The sequence below is a fragment of the Balaenoptera musculus genome, chromosome 8, assembly GCF_009873245.2.
Source record: "Balaenoptera musculus isolate JJ_BM4_2016_0621 chromosome 8, mBalMus1.pri.v3, whole genome shotgun sequence".
NCBI lineage: Eukaryota > Metazoa > Chordata > Mammalia > Artiodactyla > Balaenopteridae > Balaenoptera > Balaenoptera musculus.
The window spans coordinates 98,306,152-98,332,838 of NC_045792.1; the positions used below are offsets into that span (position 1 = coordinate 98,306,152).

General features: G+C 37.1%; 1 protein-coding gene and 1 pseudogene across 1 annotated transcript; both read right to left on the reverse strand.

The window, feature by feature from the left end:
• Positions 1–13,116: 13,116 nt before the first annotated feature.
• Positions 13,117–14,061, reverse strand: LOC118899728 (olfactory receptor 5B2-like). The gene has a single exon (XM_036861630.1). The coding sequence runs from the start codon at positions 14,059–14,061 to the stop codon at positions 13,117–13,119; it is 945 nt and encodes a 314-aa protein (XP_036717525.1).
• A 10,118-nt stretch (positions 14,062–24,179) lies between these two features.
• Positions 24,180–25,093, reverse strand: LOC118899725 (annotated as a pseudogene).
• Between the last annotated feature and the right edge of the window lie 1,594 nt (positions 25,094–26,687).

Below are 26,687 nucleotides of genomic sequence, written 5' to 3' on the forward strand. Positions count from 1 at the left end.
TACTAACTTCTATCCTCCTCCTAGTTCTTTGCTCCAGAGACCATGTGTTTCTTGCAGTTCCTTCTCACCATCCTTCTTCCCACCACCAGGCCTTTGCACATGCTGTTCACTCTGCTGAGACTGCCCCTCCTCTTTTCTCTTTACCGAAGTAACTCCTACTTATCCTTTGTCCCATTTCCATTACAATTTCCTCAGGGAAGTTTTCCCTGACTTTGGTCATGTCAGGGTCAAAAGCACTTTTGGGAACTTTCTTTTTGGAATCTCATGTATCCCTCCGTCATTGCAACTGTGACTGCTGTAATTTTACATGTTTGATTAATTTCCATCTCCATTAGCCGTGTGTAAGCTCAGTGAGGACAAAGACTGTCTCCTTCTCTTCAACTTGTATGTATATTTTACGTGTAACAAACGGTGCTTCCAACTGGGCACTGTTGACATTTTGGGCTGGATGATTCTGTTGTGAGGGGCTGTCCTGCACATTGTAGAATATTTCACAGCATCCTTGATTCTACTCACTAGATGACAGTAGCATCAGCTCCTACCCACTGTTTATGATAACCCAAAATTTCTCCAGACATTAAAAATGTTTCCCTGGGAGGCTAAATTGCCCTCAGTTGAGAACCACTGGGCTGGAGATATAGAAGGTGCCCGAAACTATTTGTTGAATAATTGAATAAATAGCTTAAGACTCAGGTCTGCAACTCTATGGGAATGAATTATTCAACTCAAGATAAAGATTGAGAAGTTGGTATGTGAACACAGAATTGTAGCTAGCTGGGCTGTACGTGTTTAAATCTTCTTTCTATCCATCTAAGGTTGTCTGATGCATTTTCCTGACTGTTGTAAAGATATTTCAGTTAAATGAATTAGGGATGGTTATCTGAAATCAGAGCATCCTTTTCTCTGTTTATTTCTAAGGAAATATCGATTCTTTCTTACCAGCTCTTCATTTTGAATAATATAGATTAACTCCTGTCTGAAAGATTTCTTCAGAAGCAAGTTGTCTGTGTGGATCCTTGTTTGGGGGAATGAGGGAACAAGTGAATGGTCCTAAGAAGCCAAGACACATCTGGGGTAACGGGAGCTTGGAAAGGGGACTTATGACTGTGAACACACACACACACACACACACACACACACACACACACACTTGTTCATGCAAAATAGCTGACCACAGCAAAATAGAAAGTGCTTAGACTTCGGGATTGTCTTGACCTGGGTTTGCATCCTGGTTCAGCCATTGGTTGCCTGTAAGAGCATGGGTGCATTGTTAGAGCCACTGTTCCCAATTCCACCTGTATCCCCATTCCCATTCATTATCCCTCAGGGGGAAAAAACTTGGAGAATTGGATGAAGGTAACTCAGATATTTGATTAACCAAGAATGTGTTTATCATGTGCCATATTTTATAAACAAAACTATTAGGAAATACTGTAGTGATGGATCCAGCACTTCATGGAGTGAGTAATTTGTTGCTGCAATAACTCTACTTTTCTTCCCTGATTTACAGGGACTGGATTTAACTAATCCCAAAGGGAACTTGGGTGAAAGAAGTAAAGCCTACTGACATACTTTCCTTCAAAAAACTATTTTTAAAGAGCAAACTTAAAAACAAAAGAAATTAAAGAATATGAGTGGGAATATCAATTATCAATGCAGAAAAATTCCTTGTGGAGTTCTTATACATGCCATCTTCTCAGGAGCTTTCATGTCCTAGTTTAGACAAGCACAAAACAAAAGTAAAGACTTTAGAGAGAGGCTTAGCAGAGGGTCACTGGGGATGTGACCTCAACCGCTGAACCCTAAGGATTATCAACATTGACCGAGGAACATCAGTAAAAATGAAGATAAGTAGGCTCTGGTATCTTAATGTGGGTCAATGTTAAAAGAAGATTTGATTTGCATATCCTTATATAAACTTTAGTTTATGTGGAGTCACTGGATGTTTGTTTCAAAAGGATATTTCTCCATTCTTCATAGAAGTTCTGATTGGGTGGTATTGGGTATGGGACCTTGGGAGCAACAATTTCACCAATTACTGCCGGTGATTCTGATGCAGGAATCCAGCTGACCGCACTTACTGCTCTAGAGGAATTCAGGTTTGCACCAGAACCTGTGTTTGCTTATTCCATTATTTTGTATTAGGCATTTTTAGAGCTTTCTGATCACCCAAATACCTGTTCTTATTCTAGGAATTCTCTGCCCAAGACAGCTAATACAGTGGGTACTTTACTGGGACAAGGTAGGACATGTTCATCTATGTATTCCATGCTCACATGGCTCACAAGCAAATTAATATAAGGTATTACATAAATTTAAAAAAATAGTTAAATAATTGGAAGGCTACTCTGTAGTACACTCAGGCATAAATTATATTTATTAAGCTGGTATTCCATAAGATTTTCAGTTCACATTGTTGGGATGTCTATAAGGCCCAAACTGTTAGTTATGCCTCTTACTCTCTTTATAGATCTCTATCTCTATTTCTGTCATCTCTGTATCTCTGTATCTCTATATCTACCTGTTGGTCTATCATCTATCATTATCTGTCAGTGTGTGTGTGTGTGTGTGTGTGTAGTTGGAGAGGTTATTTACCAAATAATTTTATGGTGGGGGAAATGTCTAACTAGAAAATAATGAATTCACATCCTGATAAGACTCTATACACTTTACTGAAGAGTTATCTTATGCCTAATTAAAATACAGACAACATAATATAACATTTTAGAAGGTATGCTATGAGCTGCCAGTTCCTTATTATTAAGTGCATTGATCTGGATACTCAGAGAAGCAGATATCAAGACAAGATTAGATGTGTGAGAGATATTGGGGTAAAAGCTCATCTGAGAAAAGGGGGCTGGAGCCAGCAGAGGCAGGGAGAGATGTTGGACTGTGATGTAGATCTGATACTTACGGAGGAGGAAGAGAGGGAAGGAGGGTGGGATGGCCAGAGTCTCAGACTGCAGTGTAGTTCTAAGAGAGTTTTAACCAGGCCAATGTCATCTCCTCAGGCACAGTCTCTAGCCATAGGAGCCTTGCATCTTGCAGGAATAGATTTGCTTTAGTATTGCTAACACAGTCAAACATTAGCTAAAAGCAGCCTGTGGGCAGTACAGCCATGGCATGGACACAGTGGTGGATTCAACTCAGCATCTGGGGCAATCCTTCCTGAAGGAGGAGATCTGAGCGGCACATTTTGATGGTCACCTCATTAAGAAACACTTACTAGGAGAAAGTTACTACTCTGATCAACAGGTTCCTCTTGTCCTTGCTTTGTGAAGGCTCTAGACTCCAAACCCATTGTTCTGTAGGGAATTGGTTACTTCCCATTTACAGAAAGTTCTTAACGTGGACTTCAATTTCTGCAGGCACAATAGGTTTATCACAATATTCTAAGGAGAGGACTTTCCTTCAATAAGCTCTGAAATAAGTTGACATTTTCTTGTTTTTATTAATCTGGGAAAGATGCTGGTGTTGGTGGTGATAAAGGTGGTAATATCTCTAAATGTTTACTGACTACATTTAATTCTTTTTTAAATTTTTAAATTTCAAATTTTTATTATTTTTAATTAATTCTTATGGGAGTAGAGTGGATTTACAATGTTGTGTTTGTTTCTGCTGTACAACAAAGTGAATCAGTTACACATATCCATATATCCACTCTTTCTTAGATTCTATTCCCATATAGGTCATTACAGAGTACTGGGTAGTGTTCCCTGTGCTATAGAGTAGGTTCTTATTAGTTATCTATATTATATATAGTAGTGTGTATATGTCAAACACAGTCTCCCAATTTAATCCCACCCCTTTCCCCCTTGGTAAACACAAGTTTGTTTTCTACATTTGTGACTCTATCTCTGTTTTGTAAATAGGTTCATTTGAACTTTTTTTTTTTTTTAGATTCCACATATAAACGATATCATATATTTGTCTTTCTGTGTCTGACTTACTTCACTCAGTATGACAATCTCTGGGTCCATCCATGTTGCTGCAAATGGCATTATTTGGCTCTTTTTTATGGCTGAGTAATATTCCATTATATGTATGTACCACATACATTTACTTCTATGATGAATGACAGGAAGATGCACAACAAAGAACTTTAAAAGGAAAGTGTAGGGTGGAAGGGGAAGGCAACACATCCAAAGGAGGGCCCTTGGAGTGTGGAGTTCTGGAGTTTGGAGCCGTGTGGTTGACAGGGTCTTCGTGCTCTGGCAGGGTGTCAGACCTGTGGCTCTGAGGTGGGCGAGCCAAGTGCAGGACATTGATCCACCAGAGACCTCCCGGCTCCATGTAATATCGAATGGTGAAAGCTCTCCCAGAGATCTCCATCTCAATGCTAAGACCCAGCTCCACTCAACGACCAGCAAGCTACAGTGCTGGACACCCCATGACAAACTACTAGCAAGACAGGAACACAACACCACCCATTAGCAGAGAAAATCATAATAAGGTCACAGACAGCCCAAAACACACCACTGGACGTGGTCCTGCCCATCAGAAAGACAAGATCCAGCCTCATCCACCAGAACACAGGCACCAGTCCCCTCCACCAGGAAGGCTACACAACCCACTGAACCAACCTCACCAGCTGGGAGCAGACACAAAAAACAACGTGAACTACGAACCTGCAGCCTGTGAAAAGGAGACCCCAAACACAGTAAGTTAAGCAAAATGAAAAGACAGAGAAACACACAGCAGATGAAGGAGCAAGGTAAAAGTCCACCAGACTAAACAAATGAAGAGGAAATAGGCAGTCAACCTGAAAAAGAATTCAGAGTAATGATAGTAAAGATGATCAAACTCTTGGAAATTGAATGGAGAAAATACAAGAAACATTTAACAAGGACCAAGAAGAACTAAAGAGCAAACAATGATGAACAACACACTAAATGAAATTAAAGATTCTCTAGAAGGAATCAATAGCAGAATAACTGAGGCAGAAGAACAGATAAGTGACCTGGAAGATAAAATAGTGGAAATAACTACAACAGAGCAGAAGAAAGAGGAAAGAATGAAAAGAATTGACGACAGTCTCAGAAACCTCTGGGACAACATTAAATGCACCAACATTCGAATTATAGGGGTCCCAGAAAAAGAAGAGAAAAAGAAAGAGCCTGAGAAAATATTTGCAGAGATTATAGTTGAAAACTTCCCTAATATGGGAAAGGAAATATTCAATCAAGTCCAGGAAGTTCAGAGATTCCCATACAGGATAAATCCAAGGAGAAACACCCCAAAACACATATTAATCAAACTATCAAAAATTAAATACAAAGAAAAAATATTAAAAGCAGCAAGGGAAAAATAACAAATAACATACAAGGGAATCCCCATAAGGTTAACAGCTGATATTTCAGCAGAAACTCTGCAAGCCAGAAGGGAGTGGCAGGACATATTGAAAGTGATGAAAGGGAAAAACCTACAACCAAGATCACTCTACCCAGCAAGGTTCTAATTCAGATTCGATGGAGAAATTAAAATCTATACAGACAAGCAAAAGCTAAGAGAATTCAGCACCACCACACTAGCTTTACAACAAATGTTAAAGGAACTTCTCTAGGCAGGAAACACAAAAGAAGGAAAAGACCTACAATAACAAACCCAAAACAGTTAAGAAAATGGTAATAAGAACATACATGTCAATAACTACCTTAAATATAAATGGATTAAATGCTCCAACCAAAACACATAGACTGGTTGAATGGATACAAAAACAAGACTCATATATATGCCGTTTACAGAGACTCACTTCAGACTTAGGGACACATACAGACTGAAAGTGAGGGGATGGAAAAAGATATTCCATGCAAATGGAAACCAAAAGAAAGCTGGAGTAGCAATTCTCATATCAGACAAAATGGACTTTAAAATAAAGACTATTACAAGAGACAAAGAAGGACACTACATAATGATCAAGGGATCAATCCAAGATGAAGATATAACAATTGTAAATATTTCTGCACCCAACACAGGAGCACCTCAATACATACGGCAAATGCTAACAGCCATAAAAGGGGAAATCGGCAGTCACACAATAATAGTAAGGGATTTTAACACACCACTTTCACCAATGGACAGATGATCCAAAATGAAAATAAATAAGGAAACACAAGCTTTAAATGACACATTAAACAAGATGGACTTAAGTGATATTTATAAGACATTTCATCCAAAAACAACAGAATACACTTTCTTCTCAAGTGCTCATGGAACATTCTTTAGGATAGATCATATCTTGGGTCACAAATCAAGCCTTGGTAAATTTAAGAAAATTGAAATCGTATCAAGTATCTTTTCCGACCACAATGCTATGAGACTACATATAAATTACAGGAAAAAATTTGTAAAAAATACAAAAATACAAATGGAGGCTAAAAAATACACAGCGAAATAACCAAGAGATCACTGAAGAAATCAAAGAGGAAATCAAAAAATACCTAGAAACAAATGACAATGAAAACACAACAACCCAAAACCTATGGGATGCAGAAAAGCAGTTCTGAGGGAAGTACATAGCAATACAATCCTACCTCAAGAAACAAGAAACATCTCAAACAAACAACCTAACCTTACACCTAAAGCAATTAGAGAAAGAAGAACAAAAACCCCCCCAAGTTAGCAGAAGGAAGAAATCATAGAGATCAGATCAGAAATAAATGAAACAGAAATAAAGGAAACAATAGCAAAGATCAATAAAACTAAAAGTTGGTTCTTTGAGAAGATAAACAAAATTGATAAACCATTAGCCAGACTCATCAAGAAAAAAAGGGAGAAGACTCAAATCAAGAGAATTAGAAATGAAAAAGGAGATGGAACAACTGACACCGCAGAAATACAAAGGATCATGAGAGATTACTACAAGCAACTATATGCCAATAAAATGGACAACCTGGAAGAAATGGACAAATTCTTAGAAAAGCACAACCTTCCGAGACTGAACCAGGAAGAAATAGAAAATATAAACAGACCAATCACAAGCATTGAAATTGAAACTGTGATTAAAAATCTTCCAACAAACAAAAGCCCAGGACCAGATGGCTTTAAAGGCGAATTCTATCAAACATTTAGAGAAGAGCAAACACCGATCCTTCTCAAACTCTTCCAAAATATAGCAGAGGGAGGAACACTCCCAAACTCATTCTACGAGGCCACCATCACCCTGATACCAAAACCAGACAAAGATGTCCCAAAGAAAGAAAACTACAGGCCAATATCACTGATGAACATAGATGCAAAAATCCTCAGCAAAATACTAGCAAACAGAATCCAACAGCACATTAAAAGAATCATACACCCTGATCAAGTGGGGTTTATCCCAGGAATGCAAGGATTCTTCAGTATCCGCAAATCAATCAATGTGATAAACCATATTAACAAATTGAAGGAGAAAAACCATATGATCATCTCAATAGATGCAGAAAAAGCTTTCGACAAAATTCAACACCCGTTTATGATTAAAACCCTCCAGAAAGTAGGCAGAGAGGGAACTTACCTCAACATGATAAAAGCCATATATGACAAACCCACAGCCAACATTGTTCTCAATGGTGAAAAACTGAAACCATTGCCTCTAAGATCAGGAGCAAGACAAGGATGTCCACTCTCACCACTATTATTCAACATAGTTTTGTAAGCTTTAGCCACAGCAATCAGAGAAGAAAAAGAAATAAAGGGAATCTAAATCAGAAAAGAAGAAGTAAAACTGTCACTTTTTTCAGATGACATGATACTATACATAGAGAATCCTAAAGATGCTACCAGAAAACTACTAAAGCTAATCAATGAATTTGATAAAGTAGCAGGATACAAAATTAATGCACAGAAATCTCTTGCATTCCTATACACTAATGATGAAAAATCTGGAAGAGAAATTAAGGAAACACTCCCATTTACCATTGCAACAGAAAGAATAAAATACCTAGGAATAAACTTACCTAAAGAGACAAAAGACCAGTATGCAGAAAACTATAAGACATTGGTGAAAGAAATTAAAGATGATACAAACAGGTGGAGAGATATACCATGTTCTTGGATTGGCAGAATCAACATTGTGAAAATGACTATACTACCTAAAGCAATCTACAGATTCAATGCAATCCCTGTCAAACTACCAATGGCATTTGTCACAGAACTAGAATAAAAAATTTCACGATTCATATGGAAACACAAAAGACCCCGAATAGCCAAAGCAATCTTGAGAAAGAAAAATGGAGCTGGAGGAATCAGGCTCCCTGACTTCAGACTATACTACACAGCTGCAGTAATCAAGACAGTATGGTACTGGCACAAAAACAGAAATATAGATCACACTATACACAAAAGTAAACTCAAAATGGATTAAAGACCTACATTTAAGGCCAGACACTATAAAAATCTTAGGGGAAAACATAGGCAGAACACTCTATGACATAAATCACAACAAGATCCTTTTTGACCCACCTCCTAGAGAAAGGGAAATAAAAACAAAATAATCAAATGGGACCTATGAAACTTGAAAGCTTTTGCACAGCAAAGGAAAACATAAACAAGATGAAAAGACAATTCTAAGAATGGGAGCAAATATTTGCAAATGAAGCCACTGACAAAGGATTAATCTCCAAAATTTACAAGCAGCTCAACATCAAAAAAACAAACAACCCAATCCAAAATTTGGCAGAAGACCTAAATAGACATTTCTCCAAAGAATATATACAGATTGCCAACAAACACATGAAAGGATGCTCAACATCACTAATCATTAGAGAAATGCAAATCAAAACTACAATGAGGTATCACCTCACACCAGTCAGAATGGCCATCATCAAAAAATCTACAAACAATAAATGCTGGAGAGGGTGTGGAGAAAAGGGAACCCTCTTGCACTGTTGGTGGGAATGTAAATTGATACAGCCACTATGAAGAACAGTATGGAGGTTCCTTAAAAAACTAAAAATAGAACCACCATATGACCCAGCAATCTCACTACTGGGCATATACCCTGAGAAAACCATAATTCAAAAAGAGTCATGTACCCCAATGTTCATTGCAGCTCTATTTACAATAGCCAGGACATGGAAGCAACCTAAGTGTCCATCGACAGATGAATGGATAAAGAAGGTGTGGCACATATATACAATGGAATATTACTCAGCCATAAAAAGAAACGAAACTGAGTTATTTGTAGTGAGGTGGATGGACCTAGAGTCTGTCATACAGAGTGAAATAGATCAGAAAGAGAAAAACAAATACCTTATGCTAACACATATATATGGAATCTAAAAAAAAAAAAAAAGGTTCTGAAAAACCTAGGGGCAGGACAGGAATAAAGACGCAGATGTAGAGAATGGACTTGAGGACATGGGGAGTGGGAAGGGGAAGCTGGGACAGAGTGAGAGAGTGGCATGGACATATACACACTACCAAATGTAAAATAAATAGCTAGTGGGAAGCAGCCGCATAGAGCAGGGAGGTCAGCTCGGTGCTTTGTGACCACCTAGAGGGGTGGGATAGGGAGAGTGTGAGGGAGATGCAAGAGGGAGGAGATATGTGGATATATGTATATGTATAGCTGATTCACTTTGTTATAAAGCAGAAACTATCACACCATTGTAAAGCAATTATACTCCAATAAAGATGTAAAAAAAGAAATGAGAGCAGAGAAATGGATAAGGACAGAAAGAATATTTTAAGAAAATTCACATAGTTTTGAATTAAAAAACATGCTTTATACAACCAATGGGTTAAAGAAGAAAACAGAAGAGAAATAAAAAATACTTTAAGACAAATATAAATGAAAACACTACACATCAAATATTGAATAGTTAACAAAAACAGTGCTCATAGAGATCCTTACAGCTGTGAGTGTTCATTTTAAAAATGAGGAAAGATCTCAAATCAATAACCTAACTTTGCACTTTAAGGGAAAAGAAGTGCTCACTAAAACCAAAGCTTAAAGACGGAAGGAAATAATACAGATTAGAGTGGAGATAAGTGAAATAGACAATAAAAACAACAGAAGAGACAACAAAGCTAAAGTTGATTCTTTTAAAAAAACAACAAAAATGGCAAACCTCTGTAGGCTGACTATGAAAAAAAAAGAGCAAAGGCTCAAATTACTAAAATGAGAAATAAAAAGAGGGACATTACTACCACTCTTACAGAAATAAAAAAGATTATAATACTAACTATTAACAACTGTACAACTATCGGTAGTCCAGATGAAATACACAAATTCTTAGAAAAACCTAAATTACCAATATTGTGTCAAAATATCAAAATATAAAATCTGAGCAATCATATAACAGGAAGAGATTAAATCGATGTGAACTTTTCAACAACAACAAAAGCAAAAACAGGAAAAGATGGCATCACTGGTGAATTCCAAAAGTATTTAAAAAACAATAAATATCAGTGTTTCTGAAACTCTTCCAAAAAATAGTACAGAAGAGAACTCTTCCTAAGTCATTTTATGAGGGCAACATTACCATGATGGCAAAATGTGTCAAAAACATGAGCCAAAAAAACCCCCCAAAACGCTATAGACCAATATCTTTCATGAATATAGATGCTACAATAGTCAACAAAATGTTAGCAAAGTAAATCAGTGAACATATTAAAAAGATTATAAACCATGACTAAGTAGGATTTATCCCAGGAATGCAAGAATGGTTCAATATATGAAGATCAATAAGTGAAGTAAACCATTTCAATATAATGAAGGATAAACATAATCATCTTATTGATTCAAAAAAATTATTTGAGGGACTTCCCTGGCCATCCAGTGGTTAAGACCCCACGCTTCCAATGTAGGGGGCGTGGGTTCAATCCCTGGTTGGGGAACTAAGACCCCATATGCCACTCGGCACGGCCAAAAAAAAAAGCATTTGACAAAATCTTACATGCCTTCATGAAAAATAACACTCAGAAAAGTAGGAATAGAAGTGAACTTCCTCAACCTGACAAAGTGCATTTATGAAAACACACAGCTAACAATTTTCAAAAGTGAAAAACTGTCCCCCCACCTAAAATCAGGTACAAGTAGCCTTTTTTTGTGTTCCAAGATGGCTACATAGGAAGATCCTGACCTCACTTCCTCCCATGGACACACTGAATCTACACCTACACATACTACAATTCCCTCTGAAAAAGTTCTGAGAACAGATGATCAGCTCTGCATTAGACAATAGCAGGGTCACACTGAGGTGGATAGGAGAGGATAAGACATAAACCTCACCCCTGGCAGAGCAACCCACAATTGGGAGGGAACTCATTACTCTGGAGCTTCTCTCTGAGGAACAAAGGGTTTGTACACCACATCCGGCACCCCACCTCTTTAGACCTGCACCTGAGAGATGAGCCCCCAAAGCATCTGGCTTTGAAAACAAATGGGGCTCAAATCCGTGAGCCCCAAAGTGCTATAGCAAACTGAGAAACTGCTCTCAAAGGGCTCATGCACAGATTCCCTCACCCCGGGGTCCAGGGCAGAAACAGCAGTTTGAAAAGCTCCCAGACTCTATGTGGTGGAGGTTTATTTGCTATTCTTAAAGTGTCCACCAGAGGTGCTGGCAGGTACCATTTTCTTGCTCTCTCTCTACCTTGCTAAAGTGTGTAAATTTTTGTTGGTACATTTTATCTATAAACATAGCATTTTCATAGAATTATCATTTATGTTAGCACTGATTTATTTGTTTAAAACAACATGTTCTCATAATAATTTTTTTAAAATGGCAGCATACAAGAGGAGAGAAAATAAAGGCTGTTTTCAATTTATGCTCATATGACCACCAACTCTTCACATTGCGTTAAATAAATATAACGAGAATAACAATAATGTTACACGTTGTTCTGTCCTTAAATGCTTTTAAATGGTTATTGCAACCCATTTACTCGTACTTTAGTTGAGTTACATCATTTGTTATCATTCCTCTAGTCATTCAGCTAGTTGTATAAACTCTGATTTTTTCTACTCTATGACAATACAAAGCATACTTTTAGCGCAGGACATTTTACTACCTGTTTCCTCTACCTAGGATGTCCCCTTATTTCATTATGTGCTTGATTAAATGATACCATATCATAGATACAATCCTTTACCTCCTTCATAAAATTCCTCCTTTTCATGCAACCTTATTTATCACTCTGCTTTATTTTACATAGCCTTTATTAACACTCATTGTATATTTATTTATTTATTTTTCCTCCAATGGACTTTTTTTTTTAACATCTTTATTGGAGTATAATTGCTTTACAATGGTGTGTTAGTTTCTGCTTTATAACAAAGCATTGTATATTTATATGTTCACTTGTAAGTATTTTCCCCCAATTAGAATGTAAACCCCATGAGAGTATTACTGACTTTATCTGCTTTTTTCACAACTCTAGTCTTAATACCTAAAATGGTGTCTGGTTCAAAAGTCATATATGAAAAATTGAAATGCTTTTATTTTCCTCCATTTTTTTTCTATTCTAGCTCTTTCATCCTTTCAAAAAATTTAATGTGAACATTTGGTTCTACAAAATGACTCAGTCAAGACAGAAACATAACTCCATTTAAAAGTAATATTTATGTGTCTTTCCATAATGTGTGCCAATAAAGCACATACTGTCATTTAGAATTACATAATATTTTTTTCTAGTTAAGACTCTTAGAAGAGTCAACTAAATAAATAAGATTAGACATAAATTTATATTCTAATAACCCAAAAGTTATCTTAAATTATTTTATTAAAAACTACCTACACTTTATTTATTGCTTACATTTATACCACTGTCATGTGTATGTGACCACATGTCCACATACAGCACACATATGTGTTTCTGTTCATAGCCTTGTTTGTCCCACTGATTTACATGTATGTTTCCCCTGGCATGTGGTAGAGAAAATGCCTGTGTAACAAGTGAATAAATCAAATGCCATGAGTAATGTTTTTGAGAAGCAGGACGCAAAACATCTTATTCTTTCCTTGAACCATACTAGTCTAAGTATTACATTTCTGAACATATTTTATTATCCCTAAATAACATATTTTAAAGTGGTAAGGATATAACTTTAGGAATTAAATGCATTTTAGGGCTAAAAAAGAGAATGGGATGACCTGAGAGAAACGAAACTAGATTATTGTACATCACACAACATTAAAATCCAAAGGCTAGAGAGAATTTTGCGTTCCCCAAAACCTTCTTGAATGCACTTTTAACCTCTTTGTTCCTCAGGCTGTAGACGATAGGGTTCAGCATGGGAATGACCATAGCATAGAACACAGATGCCACTTTGTCTGTGTCCATGGAATGACTGGAGCTGGGTTGTAAGTACATAAAGATGACTGTCCCATAGAAGATGGAGACTACAGAGAGGTGACTAGCGCAGGTGGACAAACCTTTTTGGTATCCCTTAGCTGAGTGCCTCTTCAAGACGGTGATCGATATGAAAAGGTAGGAAATCAATATTACCAGAAGAGCAAAAAAGACATTAAAGCTTGAAATTAAAACAAGAACCATCTCACTAATGTGTTTATCCGAGCAAGAGAGAGCCATGACGGCTGGAATGTCACAGAAAAAGTGATGGACCACATTGGACTTACAGAAAGAAAGGCTGAATGTACCTCCAACGTGGATGGAAGCATTCAAGAAACCACATGCATAGGAGCCTATGGCTAGACATGTACACACACTTGTCGTCATGGTGATGGTGTAATGGAGGGGTTTACATACTGCTGCATAGCGGTCATAGGCCATTGAGGCTAAGAGGAAATTTTCCACACTGGCAAAGGCTGCAAATAAGAACATCTGAGCAGCACATGCATTGTAGGAGATGATCTTGTCTCCTCTAAGGAACCCAGCCATCACTTTAGGTGTGACAGCTGAGGAGTAGCCAAAGTCCACCAAGGACAGATTAATGATGAAAAAGTACATTGGGGTGTGGAGATGGGAGTCCAACAGGATCAATGTGATCATCCCCAGGTTTCCAAAAGCACTGATGAGGAAAATGAGGGTGAACACAATAAAGAGAGGAATCTGAAGTTCTGGGGCATTGGTTAGACCCACCAGGATGAAATCCGTCACCTCTGTACCATTTTCCATGAGAATTTCTAAATTCTCTGTAGTAATGAGAAAGCAAGGAATATTTGGTAAAGAGCAAAGAGATTTCACTTAAATTTAAATATAAAAACACCCTGTTTATTTTACCATAATATTACGGCAATAAATTATTCTTCATGATTCTCTGATCTAAAGCATAGATCTGAACCAAAAAACATAGTAAATAGATTATCTTATAGTTACACACTGTTGAAGCTGAAAGATCCATAGAGATTACATGGCCAACTTCCCACTTGTGCAAATGAACAAACTAAAGTGCAGAAAGAGGTTATGATTTGTCTAAGGTCACATATTTGCCATACATACATCTCCCAAATCAGATCGCATGAGTCTGTTAACAGCTTACATTTACACAGTTCTCATTCCAAGTACACATTTACGTTTAATGTATTTTAAAATGCTTAATCCTCTCAACAGACCTACAAAAGGTTAAGTGTTCTGTGGACCTTTACACAAATGTCAACTGACAGAGTCAAGCTTCAGATCAAGGCAGAGCTAGGGCTCTGGAAAGAAGTACATATGCATTCAAAAAGCAGTCCCACCTTTTACTATCTGGGAGACATTATTCTTAATATAACTTCTGAGAGCCTTGTTTTCTCTATCTCCAAGATGAAGATGGTAATGGGACATCTAAAATTAGATTATTATAAATAGTTAAATGAGATAATACATTTTTTTTAAAAAGCACAACTTGGGTGTTCAGCATAATCCTGATGAGTTACTATCTTCTTATTAGGATGAAATGATGGTCTCCATCTTGATTTAGGAAAGAAAGGTACTGATATGTAGGGTCTCAAGGTGTGGGTGAGTTTGAAGTCCAGTACATTCACTTCTCAACTTGCCTTTCCTCACACATTGTGTTCATTTAGCCTTTTCTGTGTCCTCCAGGATATCTCACTCTATACCAGCCATTTCATGTGAAAATCCAGGGACATTCAGTCTATCTTGCTTAATTTTCCTTCTGATTTGTATTTGAAGGAGTTCCTTCCCTAAAACTCATTCTTACTCAGTTTATTCTCATTCCGTAGCTAAATCACAGAGATGAGGGTTGAAAAGTCATGGACCAGGAGTTTAATTCTAGCCTGCACATCTGTTCTCTGGCAAGGTCCATATTTTTATTTTTTAATGATATGCTTGTGCTTTTAATTTAATTTATTTTCTGGGTTAGAAAGATTTATTGAAATACACAAGGAGTGTTACCTAGTTATACATATCTTTCACATTTGTCTCAGATGCAGCTATATTCCAGTGTTTACGATACAAAGTAAAACTAGTCTTTGATAGAGAATAGTAAAAGCCCATGTGATATCCAGTCAGCATTGGGAAGATTTTTGAAAAGTCAATTGCCTATTTTTTTAAATTTTCATTTTATATTGGACTACAGTTGATTTACAATGTTGTGTTTGTTTCAGGTGTACAGCAAGCTGATTTATTTATATGTATAAATATATCTATTCTTTTTCAAATTCTTTTCACATTCAGGCTATTACAGAATATTGAGCAGACTTCTCTGTGCTATACAGTAGGTCCTTGTTGGTTACCTATTTTAAATGTAGTAGTGTGTATATATCAATCCCAAACTCCCAATTTATCCCTCCCGCCCCCCTCCCCCAGTTTCCCCTTTGGTAACCATAAGTTTGTTTTTGAAGTCTGTGAGTCTGTTTCTGTTTTGTAAATTAGTTCATTTGTATCATTTTTTTAGATTCCGCATATAAGCAATATCCTATTTGTCTTTCTCTGTCTTATTTCACTTAGTATGATAATCTCTAGGTCCATCCATGTTGCTGCAAATGACATTATTTCATTCTTTTGAATGACTAATATTCCATTCTATATAATATGTACCACATCCTCTTTATCCATTCATCAATGGACATTACTTAGGTTGCTTCCATGTCTTGGCTATTTAAATAGTGATGCAATGAGCATTGGAGTGCATGTATCCTTCTGAACCATAGTTTTCTTTTAATATATGCCCAGGGGTGAGATTGCTGTATCATATGGTAGCTCTATTTTTAGTTTTTTAAGGAACCTCCATTCTGTTCTCCATAGCGGCGCTACCAGTTTACATTCCCACCAACAGTGTAGGAGGTCCTTTGGCAGGACACCCATTGTCTGGCAGCTACTTTTCTCTGCAATCTTCCTCCTGGCCATGTTGCAACTTCACTTTACATTCCTAGTCTCTAAAGACATTTCTGTTTACAAATTTCTGACAAACATGATAACGTAGCTTTTTAATAGCATATTCTGTGTTCTATGACCACTAATAAGAGAATTATATATGCAGATATAGATATGTTTCATTTAATCTTTCCATTAAAAGTGCTACTACCAATATTTTACAGATAAGAAAACTGAGAATTTTAGGAGTTACTTCCTAAATTACATGTCTAATATGAAGTAGGTTCAAGATTCAAATGTATATATGATTGGTTTTACAATCTATTTTCTGAATGACTGTTTTGTCAGCTTTTATAGATGTCATGAAAAGGGTGAAATTATGAGGTAAATAATAGTGAATGGGATACAAATCTACATAATCTCATGAGGACCCTTCTGGAATCTAAACAACTGTCAGTTCAGACTTTTGCTGTGAGCGTCCCCTATGGTAACAAGGGAAGCTAATAAACCAAATGAAATTGCTACCTACTCAGAGCATCGTCTAATCTTTTTGCCCATCCTCTTTGGGAACATAGCATAGTGTTTCATGAGTATCACTGAACTTCCTACTAAGGGAAGCATTGGGCTTGATCAAGCTTGTAATTGGGCTTGATCCCAGTTGTTTCAGAAAAATGTTTATGACATTCTATTTTGAGCCCAAATAACTCATAGTATCAGTTTCACTACTGCTTTTACAAGTACTCCACTTCTCACTCAAAATGTGTATAGAATATAGAATCTTACCTGTTATTTGAAATCAAGGTCCTGGAAATCCTAAATTTTTAGTCGGATTTGAAACTCTCTCAGAGAAGAATGTATAAATCCTGTTGGAGAAACTCTCTTGGAGCACTAATCAAAAGGTGCCCTTGTAGTTGTTACTTACCTTACGACAATCTTAATTTCCTTATTTGTGAAATAGACATAATATTATTAACATAGCCTAATTCACAGAATCGTGGCTGTGAATAGCTATTGAAATAAGGTCTATAAAACAAGTCAGTAAATCGTCATTTTGTCTGCATTCAATATAATTTTTATCTTGGTGATTTTTCCTGTCAATGGTTGCAAACTCACGGATAATCCTTAGTTTGGGGAAAGATCAGCATGTGTACTAACAATTATTCACATTCAGATGAGTAAATAAATTACCAAAGAGGCTCTGTATATAGTCTGTCACTTCTAAAATGATGTCAAAGAGAAGAACTATTTGGGGATTTCAGAAGCTAATGAATGGGAACCAGGAGGGAATTTTAGAGACCTGGAGATCTCAGGCGAATAAGCCCCCATGAGGAAAAATACAGGTCCTGCTCACTTACTTCAGGAAGAAGCAATTAAACTGCATGTGAAGACGCAACTTGGCTTATTGAGATAGCACAGAGATGTGTTTACATTATTTTGTTGTTGTTTCTTCCTTTTTTTCCAGTTTCAGTATGTTTTATTTACAGTAAATTTTATGCATTTTAGTGTACAGTTCTGAGAGTTTGGACAAATGTATATAATAATGTAACCACCAATGCAATCAAAATAAAGAACAGTCTTATATACCCCCCAAATTTTCCTGTGTTCTTTTGCAGAGAAAATTTCCTGGCACCCCCCAGAGACTATATTTGTCCTTATGACTTTTCCTTTGCAAGAAATGTCATATAAATGAAACCATGCAGTATGTAGCTTTTTGAGTCTGGTTATTTTCATTTAGCATAATACACATGACATTCATCCATTTGTTGCATGCATCAGTAGTTTGTTCCTTTTTATTATCAAATCGTATTTTATTACACGGATCTAACCAAGTTGTTTATTTCTAGTTTTTATTGATTACAATTAAATCTGCTATAAACATCTGCCTACAGGCTTGTGTATGAACATAGGTTTGCATTTCACTTGAGTAAACACCTTGAAGTGGAATTGTTGACTGATAATGGTAAAGTTTATGTTTAGCTTTATAAGATACTGCCAACTGGCTTTTAAAAGTGATGCATCATTTTGCAATCCCACTGGTGATACATGATAATCTCAATTCTTTCATGTCATTGACAACCCTTAGTGCTGTCTACAACAGAGGTGAGTGTTCCTGACAGAATCTTCATACATTACTGGTAGTCTTCACGTTTTGGATTGCTTGAGGCTGAAGAATTTGGCCAGACTCTTCTAAAAGGTAGAGTAAAATGCCCTGCAGTCTTTTTATACAAAGGAAACAAATAACTGCTACAGGAGGAGACTGTCTCAAGACAAGGACAATCTCACTCACAGGACATAGTCATATTTTGAAGGTAATAAGATGCTAGAGGGCTGGACTGGAGAATTCTGAATTTTGAGGAGACAAAGACGCACTAGAGTTCCAATCCAAATTTCTGGCAGGGGACAACTTAAATTTCTAGCTAATCACATTAGAAGCTCAATTATCAGTATATCTAAGTGATAACTTTGTCACCTCCATCCAGTCCAGTGTGGTTCTTTCTCATCCAACAACTTGTGAACTAAAAAGAAAACTTAGCTCATCCCATATACACATCCAATCTATCATGTTGAAGCAGGGTAATGATAATAAGGGGAAAAACCCTCATTCATAAAAGAGAATAATGGTAGACATGTTAGCCAATTCTGAAATTTTGCTGAGTTGGCATCACAAAGACTGCCCCCCGCCAGCCCTGAGAATGATAGACAATTCTTCATTACATCTTGATATGTCTCTTGGTTAAGAACTCCATTTTGCATTCTTTTTCTTAGCATCTCATCCAATCTTTTGGATATTGCTTTCTGAATTCTTTTTTTATGATGACTTCTGAAGTGGTATTGAAGTCTTTTCTCCTTGAGGAATATTGTTTTGTGGCTTACTTCCATCCATGCAGTTTGGACTTTTCAGAGGTAATCTAATGCTCAAAGACTTTTTAAATGAAAGCATAGCTTTCTTAGCAATGCAATTCCTTCAACAACCTAGAGGTTTCTTATCAATTTTCTCCCATATTCTGATCATCACACCCCAGATTTTTTTCTAGCTATGACTCTAGCCTGCTTCATTTATTTTCCTTCATACCCCATATGTTTCTCTTTTATCTTAATAGTGGCTGTGCAAGTTACACATTGTTGGTAACACACTATTACCTCATAGACTTCAAAATGACTACTTTGTTTCTGATGTTCAGGATTGGATCCTGAAACAAAGAAACATTACATAGTGGAAAAACTAGTGAAATTTGTATAAACTCTGGACTTTTCAGTTAACCACAAAGTACCAAAGTTGGATTCTTTGTTTTGAAAAATGAACCACAGTAACATAAGATAATGAAACTTTACATGTAAAGTGAACTAGGTGAGTGGATATAGGAATTCTCAATACTATCTTTGAAATTTTTGTGTAAATCTGAAATAATTCCCACACTAAAATTTTAGTAAGACCTGAAACCATAAAACGTCTAGAAAAAAACATAGGAAATAAGCTCTTTGACATTGGTCTTATTAATTTTTTTTTTTTTTGGATATGTCTAGTCAGGCAAGGGAGACCAAAGCAAAAATAAACAAATGAGGCTACATCAAACTAAAAAGATTTTACACAGCAAAAGAAACTATCAACAAAACAAAAAAAGCAACCTAGTGAATGGAAGAAGATATTTACAAATGATATATCCAATAAGGGGTTGATATCCAATATATATAAAGAGCTCATACAACTCAACAACAACAACAACAAAAAACTGATTAAAAATGAGAAGAGAAGCTGAACAGACATTTTCCTGAAGAATACATACAGATGGCCAACAGGCATATGAAAAAATGCTCATCACTAATCATCAGGTGAATGTAAATCAAAACCACAATGAGATATCACCTCACATCTATCAGAATGGCTATTATCAAAAAGATAACAAATAACAAATGTTGACAAGGATGTGGAGATAAAGGAACACTCCTGCACTGTTGGTGGAGATGTAAATTGGTGTAACCACTATAGAAAACAATATGGAGTTTTCTCAAAAATTTTAAAATAGAACTACCATACAGTTCAGCAATTCTACTTCTGAGAATTTACCCAAGGAAAACAAAAACACATTCAAAAAGATACATGCATCCCTATGTTCATCACAGCATTATTATTTACAGTAGACAAGATATGGAAACAACCAAAGTGTCCACAGATAGATGAATGGATAAAGAAGGTGTGGTGTAGATATACAATTTATATTACTCAGCCATAAAAACAAATGGAATCTTGCCATTTGTGACAATGTGGATGGACCTGATGGGTATTAGACTAAGTGAAGTAAGTCAGACAGAGAAAGACAAATACCTTATCATTTCATTTATTGTGGAATCTAAAAACAAACCAAAAAAAAAATGAACAAAAAAAGCAGAAAGAGATTCATAGGTACAGAGAAAAACATGGCTGCCAGGGAAGAGAGGGTGGGGGATGTGCAAAATACGGAAAGGAGATTAAGAGGTGCTCATCAGTTACAAATAAATAAGTAATGGTGATGTACTACATAAAATAGGGAATATAGTCAATAATATTGTAGTAATTTTAAACGGTGACAGATGGTAACTCTACTTATCAGTGTCATCATCTCATAGTGTATACAAATGTCAAATCACTACGTTGTACACCTGAAACTAATATAATATGTATGTCAATTATAGTTCAATTTTAATAAAAAGCTGATGAAGTTCATCATCACTAGACCTGCCTATCAAGAAATGCTAAAGGAGCTGCATAGCACAGGGAGACCAGCTCGGTGCTTTGGGATCACCTAGACGGGTGGGATAGGGAGGGTGGGAGGGAGGGAGATGCAAGAGGGAAGAGATATGGGGACATATGTATATGTATAACTGATTCACTTTGGTATAAAGCAGAAACTAACACACCATTGTAAAGCAATTATAGTCCAATAAAGATGTTAAAAAAAAAAAAAAGAAATGCTAAAGGAAGTGCCAATTGAAATGAAAGGACATTCGACAGCAACCCAAAAGCATATGAAAATATAAAGCTCACTGGCAAAGGTAAATATACAGACAAATATAGAATCCAGCAAACTGTAATTGTGGTTTGTAAATCACTTTGAATTCTAGTATAGCATTTAAAGGATAAACAGATAACTATAGCTGTAAAACTATATTAAGGGATAAAAAATATAAAATGATATAATTTGTGATATCCATAATGTAAAGGGGAGGGGAGGTATAAAGGATTAGAGTTTTTGTATATAATAGAAAGTTAAGTTGTTATCAGTTTAAAATAGACTGTTACAACTATAAGGTGTTTTATGCAAGCCCCATGATAATCACAAAGAAGTACCAATAGAAGATACACAAAAGAAAATGAGAAAGGAATCAAAGCATGTCACTAAAAATCAAAATCAACAAAACACAGAGAAAGGCACCAAGAGAGTAAAAGAGGGGAATAATAGCTACAAGAGGTACAGAAAATAATAACAAAATGAAAATAGCAAGCCCTTCTGTGGTGCGTAATTTTATGTGTCAACTTGAGTAAGTAAGGGGATGTCCAGATATGTGGTTAAACACTATTTCTGAGTGGATCTGTGAAGGTGTTTTTGGAAGAGATCAGCATGTGAATTAGTGAACTGAATGAAGCACCCCAATGTGGGTGAGCATCACCCAATCCCTTTGGGACTGAATAAAACAAAAAGGTGGAGGAAGTTTGAATTCACTCTCAGCTGCACTGTTTGAGCTAAATTTAAAACACTGATTGTCTCCTGCCCTTGGCCCTTCTGGTTGTTATGACTTTGTTAAATTAACATTTGTTAAGTGGAGCATGTTAAATTTACATTTGTTAAGTGGAGCAAAGGGTGCCAGGTAGTGAGCTACAGTTCAACAACAGACCAGGAGAGAAATTGAAAGAGAGAAGTTTATTACTCACAGGTCGTGGAAGAAGTATACAGCATGCCTCCAGGGGTCACACAGGGAGGCCAAGCCAGAGTGCAGACAGAGGGAATGACAGAACATGGGGCACATGCGTTTATTAGGGTCCATAGATGGAGTGCTTTGGGGTTCCTGGGTAAAACCAAATTGGTCACTTCAAATCAAAAGAGTAGGGTTTTTTTTTTAATTTTTATTTTATATTGGAGTATAGTTGATTTACAATGTTGCATTAGTTTCAGGTGTACAGCAAGGTGACTTACCTATACATATATATATACTCTTTTTTTTTGGTAATCTTTTTATTTTAAAAAATTTTTATCAGGGTATAATTGACTTACAATGTTGTATTAGTTTCAGGTGTACAGCAAAGTGAATCTGTTATACAAATACATAAATCCACTCTTTTTTTTAGATTCTTTTCCCATATAGGCCATTACAGAGTATTGAGTAGAGTTCCCCGTGCTATACAGTAGGTCCTTATTAGTTATCTATTTTATATATAGTAGTGTGAAAAAAGGCTACGAATGAACTTATCTACAAAACCGAAATAGAGTTACAGATGCAGAAAATAAACTTATGGTTACCGGGGGGGGAAGGGGGGAGGATAAATTGGAAGATTGTGATTGACATATATCTATTCTTTTTCAGATTCTTTTCCCATTTAGGTTATTATAGAATATTGAGTATATTTCCCCGTGCTATACAATAGGTCCTTGTTGATTAATTATTTTATATATGGTAGTGTGTATATGTCATTCCCAAACTCCTAATTTATCCCTCCCCCCTCCAGTCTTTCTTTTAGCTGTTAAATTAAGTAGCAACAAAAGACAGGAAGCTCAGTATCATTGCAAATATTTTTGAGACATCTTTGAGTATATATTGTGTTTATTTAAGTTTTCTACTTTTCTCTCAATTCTTGTTCCAAATCCCTGCCTTTATCTCACTTCATCACCTCAAGCATCACACCATTTCTTAAGCATTTTATTTTCCTGTCTGTACACTGCTTTCCCCAAAAGTAACATAAATCACTCTTTCTCTTCATTCTCCCAAAGAACTAATTACACACAATCTTATATTCAGAAACAATGAAGGGAAAGTAAAGCCCAGAACTATAAATTGTTGCAAAGTAAGTATTCAATACAACAGATCTTTAGGTACCTGCTTTCTTTCAAAAGTTGAGGGTATCAAAGCCATATTTCCCTAGCTGCTCTAAGAAAAGCACAACATATATTTACTGTATTATGCAGGTTGGGAAAACATTTAGTAACTAAAACAATGAATAATTAGGGACTAGATTGTAGGGTATACATTTAAAATATTTTTACCCCCACCATTGATCTAAAACTACTCAAAGTCATTCATCAACTTCATATCACTAAAGCTTATCATCAATTCTTAATCTTGATATTACTTAACCTACCAGCACCTTTGACACAGACATTCCCTCTTGAAACATTTCATATCACTTGGTTTACAGGACACCACTCACCTTTGCTGGCAGCTCCTCTCTCTGACCTTTTATTGAGACAGTTACCCAGGTCTTAGTCCTTAAACCACTTCCCTTCTCTCTACCTATGTCTTCTTACAGATCTCATTCATTCTCAGGACTTAAATACCATCTACATGCTGATAACTTTCAAATTTATACCTCTATTTCGATGCCAATCTTTTATGGAAGAAAAAAAAATGTTGTGAGTTGGGAGTCTGGACTTCAAGAGCCTTTTATTTTTACTTTCACACTGTGAGAATGCTGGCCTGAAAATATTATGAAAGAAAGCTTGTCCAGCCTCTGGAGGATCAAAGACCATGTGGAGAAGAGGTAGAGAGTAGCCAGAATCAACATCCAGGAATGTAAGGCCATCTTTAAGCTTTCAGCCCAACTGACTATGCAGAAGATAGGCAACCTCATGAGTGAGTCCGTGAGAAAGCAGCAAAGTAACTGCCCTGCCAACCATAGAATTATGAGAAATATAAAATGTTGTTTTAAGCCACTAAGTTTTGTGGTAGTGTGTTACAAAGCAATAGATAACTGATTAGCTATACAGATCGTATAATCTCTCTAATTAAATCTATGTGCTGAACAGAATCTTCATCTTCTCAATGGCTCTCCTGAAAGCATTACTAACCTCTTTATTCCTTAGACTATAGGGTTCAACAGATGACATTTGGCCCTTGCCCATAGAATGACTAGAACTGGGTTGTAAGTACATGAAGATGACAGTTCCATAGAATATGGAGACAGCAGTGAGGTGAGAGGTGCAGGTGGAAAAGGCTTTCTTCCTTCCGTCTGCTGAGTGCATTCTCAGGATGGCAATGAATATGAACAGATAGGAAGTCAAGGTAACTATAAGGGCAAAAAAGACATTGAAAGCTGCTAAGGTAAAGAGCACAATCTCATTTATGTAGATATCAGAGCAGGAAAGGGCCAGGATTGGGGGAATATCACAGAAGAAGTGATGGACCATATTGGAATGGCAGAAGGAGAGGCAGAAGGTGAATCCAGTGTGGATGGCAGATTGAGCAAAGCCCCAGACATAGCAGCCTATGGCCCTTTGAGCACACACACTGGTGGTCACAGTGGTGGTGTAATGCAAGGGCTTACACACCGCTGCATGCCGATCATGAGCCATGACTGCTAGTAGAAAACAGTCTACACTGGCAAAGCCACAAAGAAGAACGTCTGAACAACACATCCCCCATAGGATATGACTTTATCTCCTGTGAAAAACCCAGCCATCACCTTGGGAGTAACAGTTGAGGAGTAAACACAATCCACCAGAGAGAGGTTACTGAGGAAAAAATACATGGGAGTGTGGAGACGAGAGTCCAACAGAATCCACGTGATCATCCCAAGATTTCCAATGAGAGTGATGAGATATATGAAAGTGAATATTATGAAGAGGGGGACTTGCAGTGCTGGGATATCAATTAGTCCCAAGAGTCTAAGCTCATGCACTTCAGTGCTGTTCTCCATGAATGCCATTTTGAAATGGTGTTTCACCTGTCAAAACAAGGGAAGCAAAATGGATGAATTACTGATGCATGGAAAATGATTCATGGCACATTCTGTCACCTGAATGACACAAGCACACTGTGACACCATTACCAGTGTAGGATTCCCAATAACCCTGAGACTGGCAGCTTCTGACCTCCATCTCACCATTTGTAAAGGTATGCACTATATTCGTTAGTTCCTGACTCCACTCAGATATTCCAAATGACCACTCAGTTATATTCAAAATATCTGTTGCTTATTTTTATTTGGGTTGAAAGTTTGTGCTTCCTCTGCAAATTACTTTCACTTTTATCACTGTCATTCCTGAGCAAGATAGCACTCATACTAACTAAGCACTTACCATATGCCAGGTAGTCAGAGAACAATAAATAATATCTCATTTAATCTTCCCAGATATTCTTTTAGGTAATTACCTGAGAAAAAATGATGTATCACTGCCTTCTGGATGTGAATACTGTGAAGAATGAGATTATTACCCAAGCCATTGTGCTCCATCTAAGGTCTAAGAAGGATAGCTTTCCTTTCACTCCTCAGAGAAAATTGTCCCCCCATTAAAAGAAATACCCCCAAAAGTGTAAAAATATCAAAATCATGACCACTCAAACAAACTCTATACTATACAGCCTATGCCTGGCTTCATCCCCTTGAGGGAGGCATCACAGAATGGAGGGAGATGGTCATTCCCATTTTATCCCCTTGGAAAAGCCACAGAATGTTGCTGAGTTTTAATTTCTTCATCTGACAAAATAAAGTGGGCATTCTTCCCTACTTTTAGTATGTTACAAAAGTCTTACAGCAATTTTAAAAGGTGTTTGGAGGGGCAGTGGACCTTCAAGATGGTGGAGGAGTAAGACGTGGAGATCACCATCCTCCCCACAAATACATCAAAAATACATCTACATGTGGAACAGCTCCTACAGAACACCTACTGAACACTGGCAGAAGACCTCAGACTTCCCAAAAGGCAAAAAAATCCCCACATACCTGGCCGTGTGGCTGACAGGGTCTTGGTGCTCTGGACTGGTGTCAGGCATGAGCCTCTGAGGTGGGAGAGCCGAGTTCAGGACATTGGACCACCAGAGACCTCCAGCCCCATGTAATATCAATCAGCGAGAGTTCTCCCAAGATCTCCGTCTCAATGTTAAGACCCAGCTCCACCCATTGGCCAGCAAGCTACAGTGCTGGATGGCCTATGCCAAACAACTAGCAAGACAAGAACACAACCCCACCCACTAGCAGAGAGGCAGCCTAAAGTCATACTAAGTTCACAGACACCCAAAACACACCACTGGACACGGTCCTGCCCACCAGAAAGACAAATCCAGTGCCACCCACCAGAACACAGGCACCAGTCCCCTCCACCAGGAAGCCTACACAACCCACTGAACCAACCTTACCCACTGTGGGCAGACACGAGAAACAATGGGAACTACAAACCTGCAGCCTGCGAAAAGGAGACCCCAAACGCAGTAAGTTAAGCAAAATGGGAAGAGAGAAATATTCAGCAAATGAAGGAGCAAACTAAAAACCCACCAGACCAAACAAATGAAGAGGAAATAGG

What these genes read in the sequence shown, in the direction of transcription:
- LOC118899728 (XM_036861630.1), bottom strand. Translation starts at nt 14,061, where the DNA reads ATGGAAAATGGTACAGAGGTGACGGATTTCATCCTGGTGGGTCTAACC.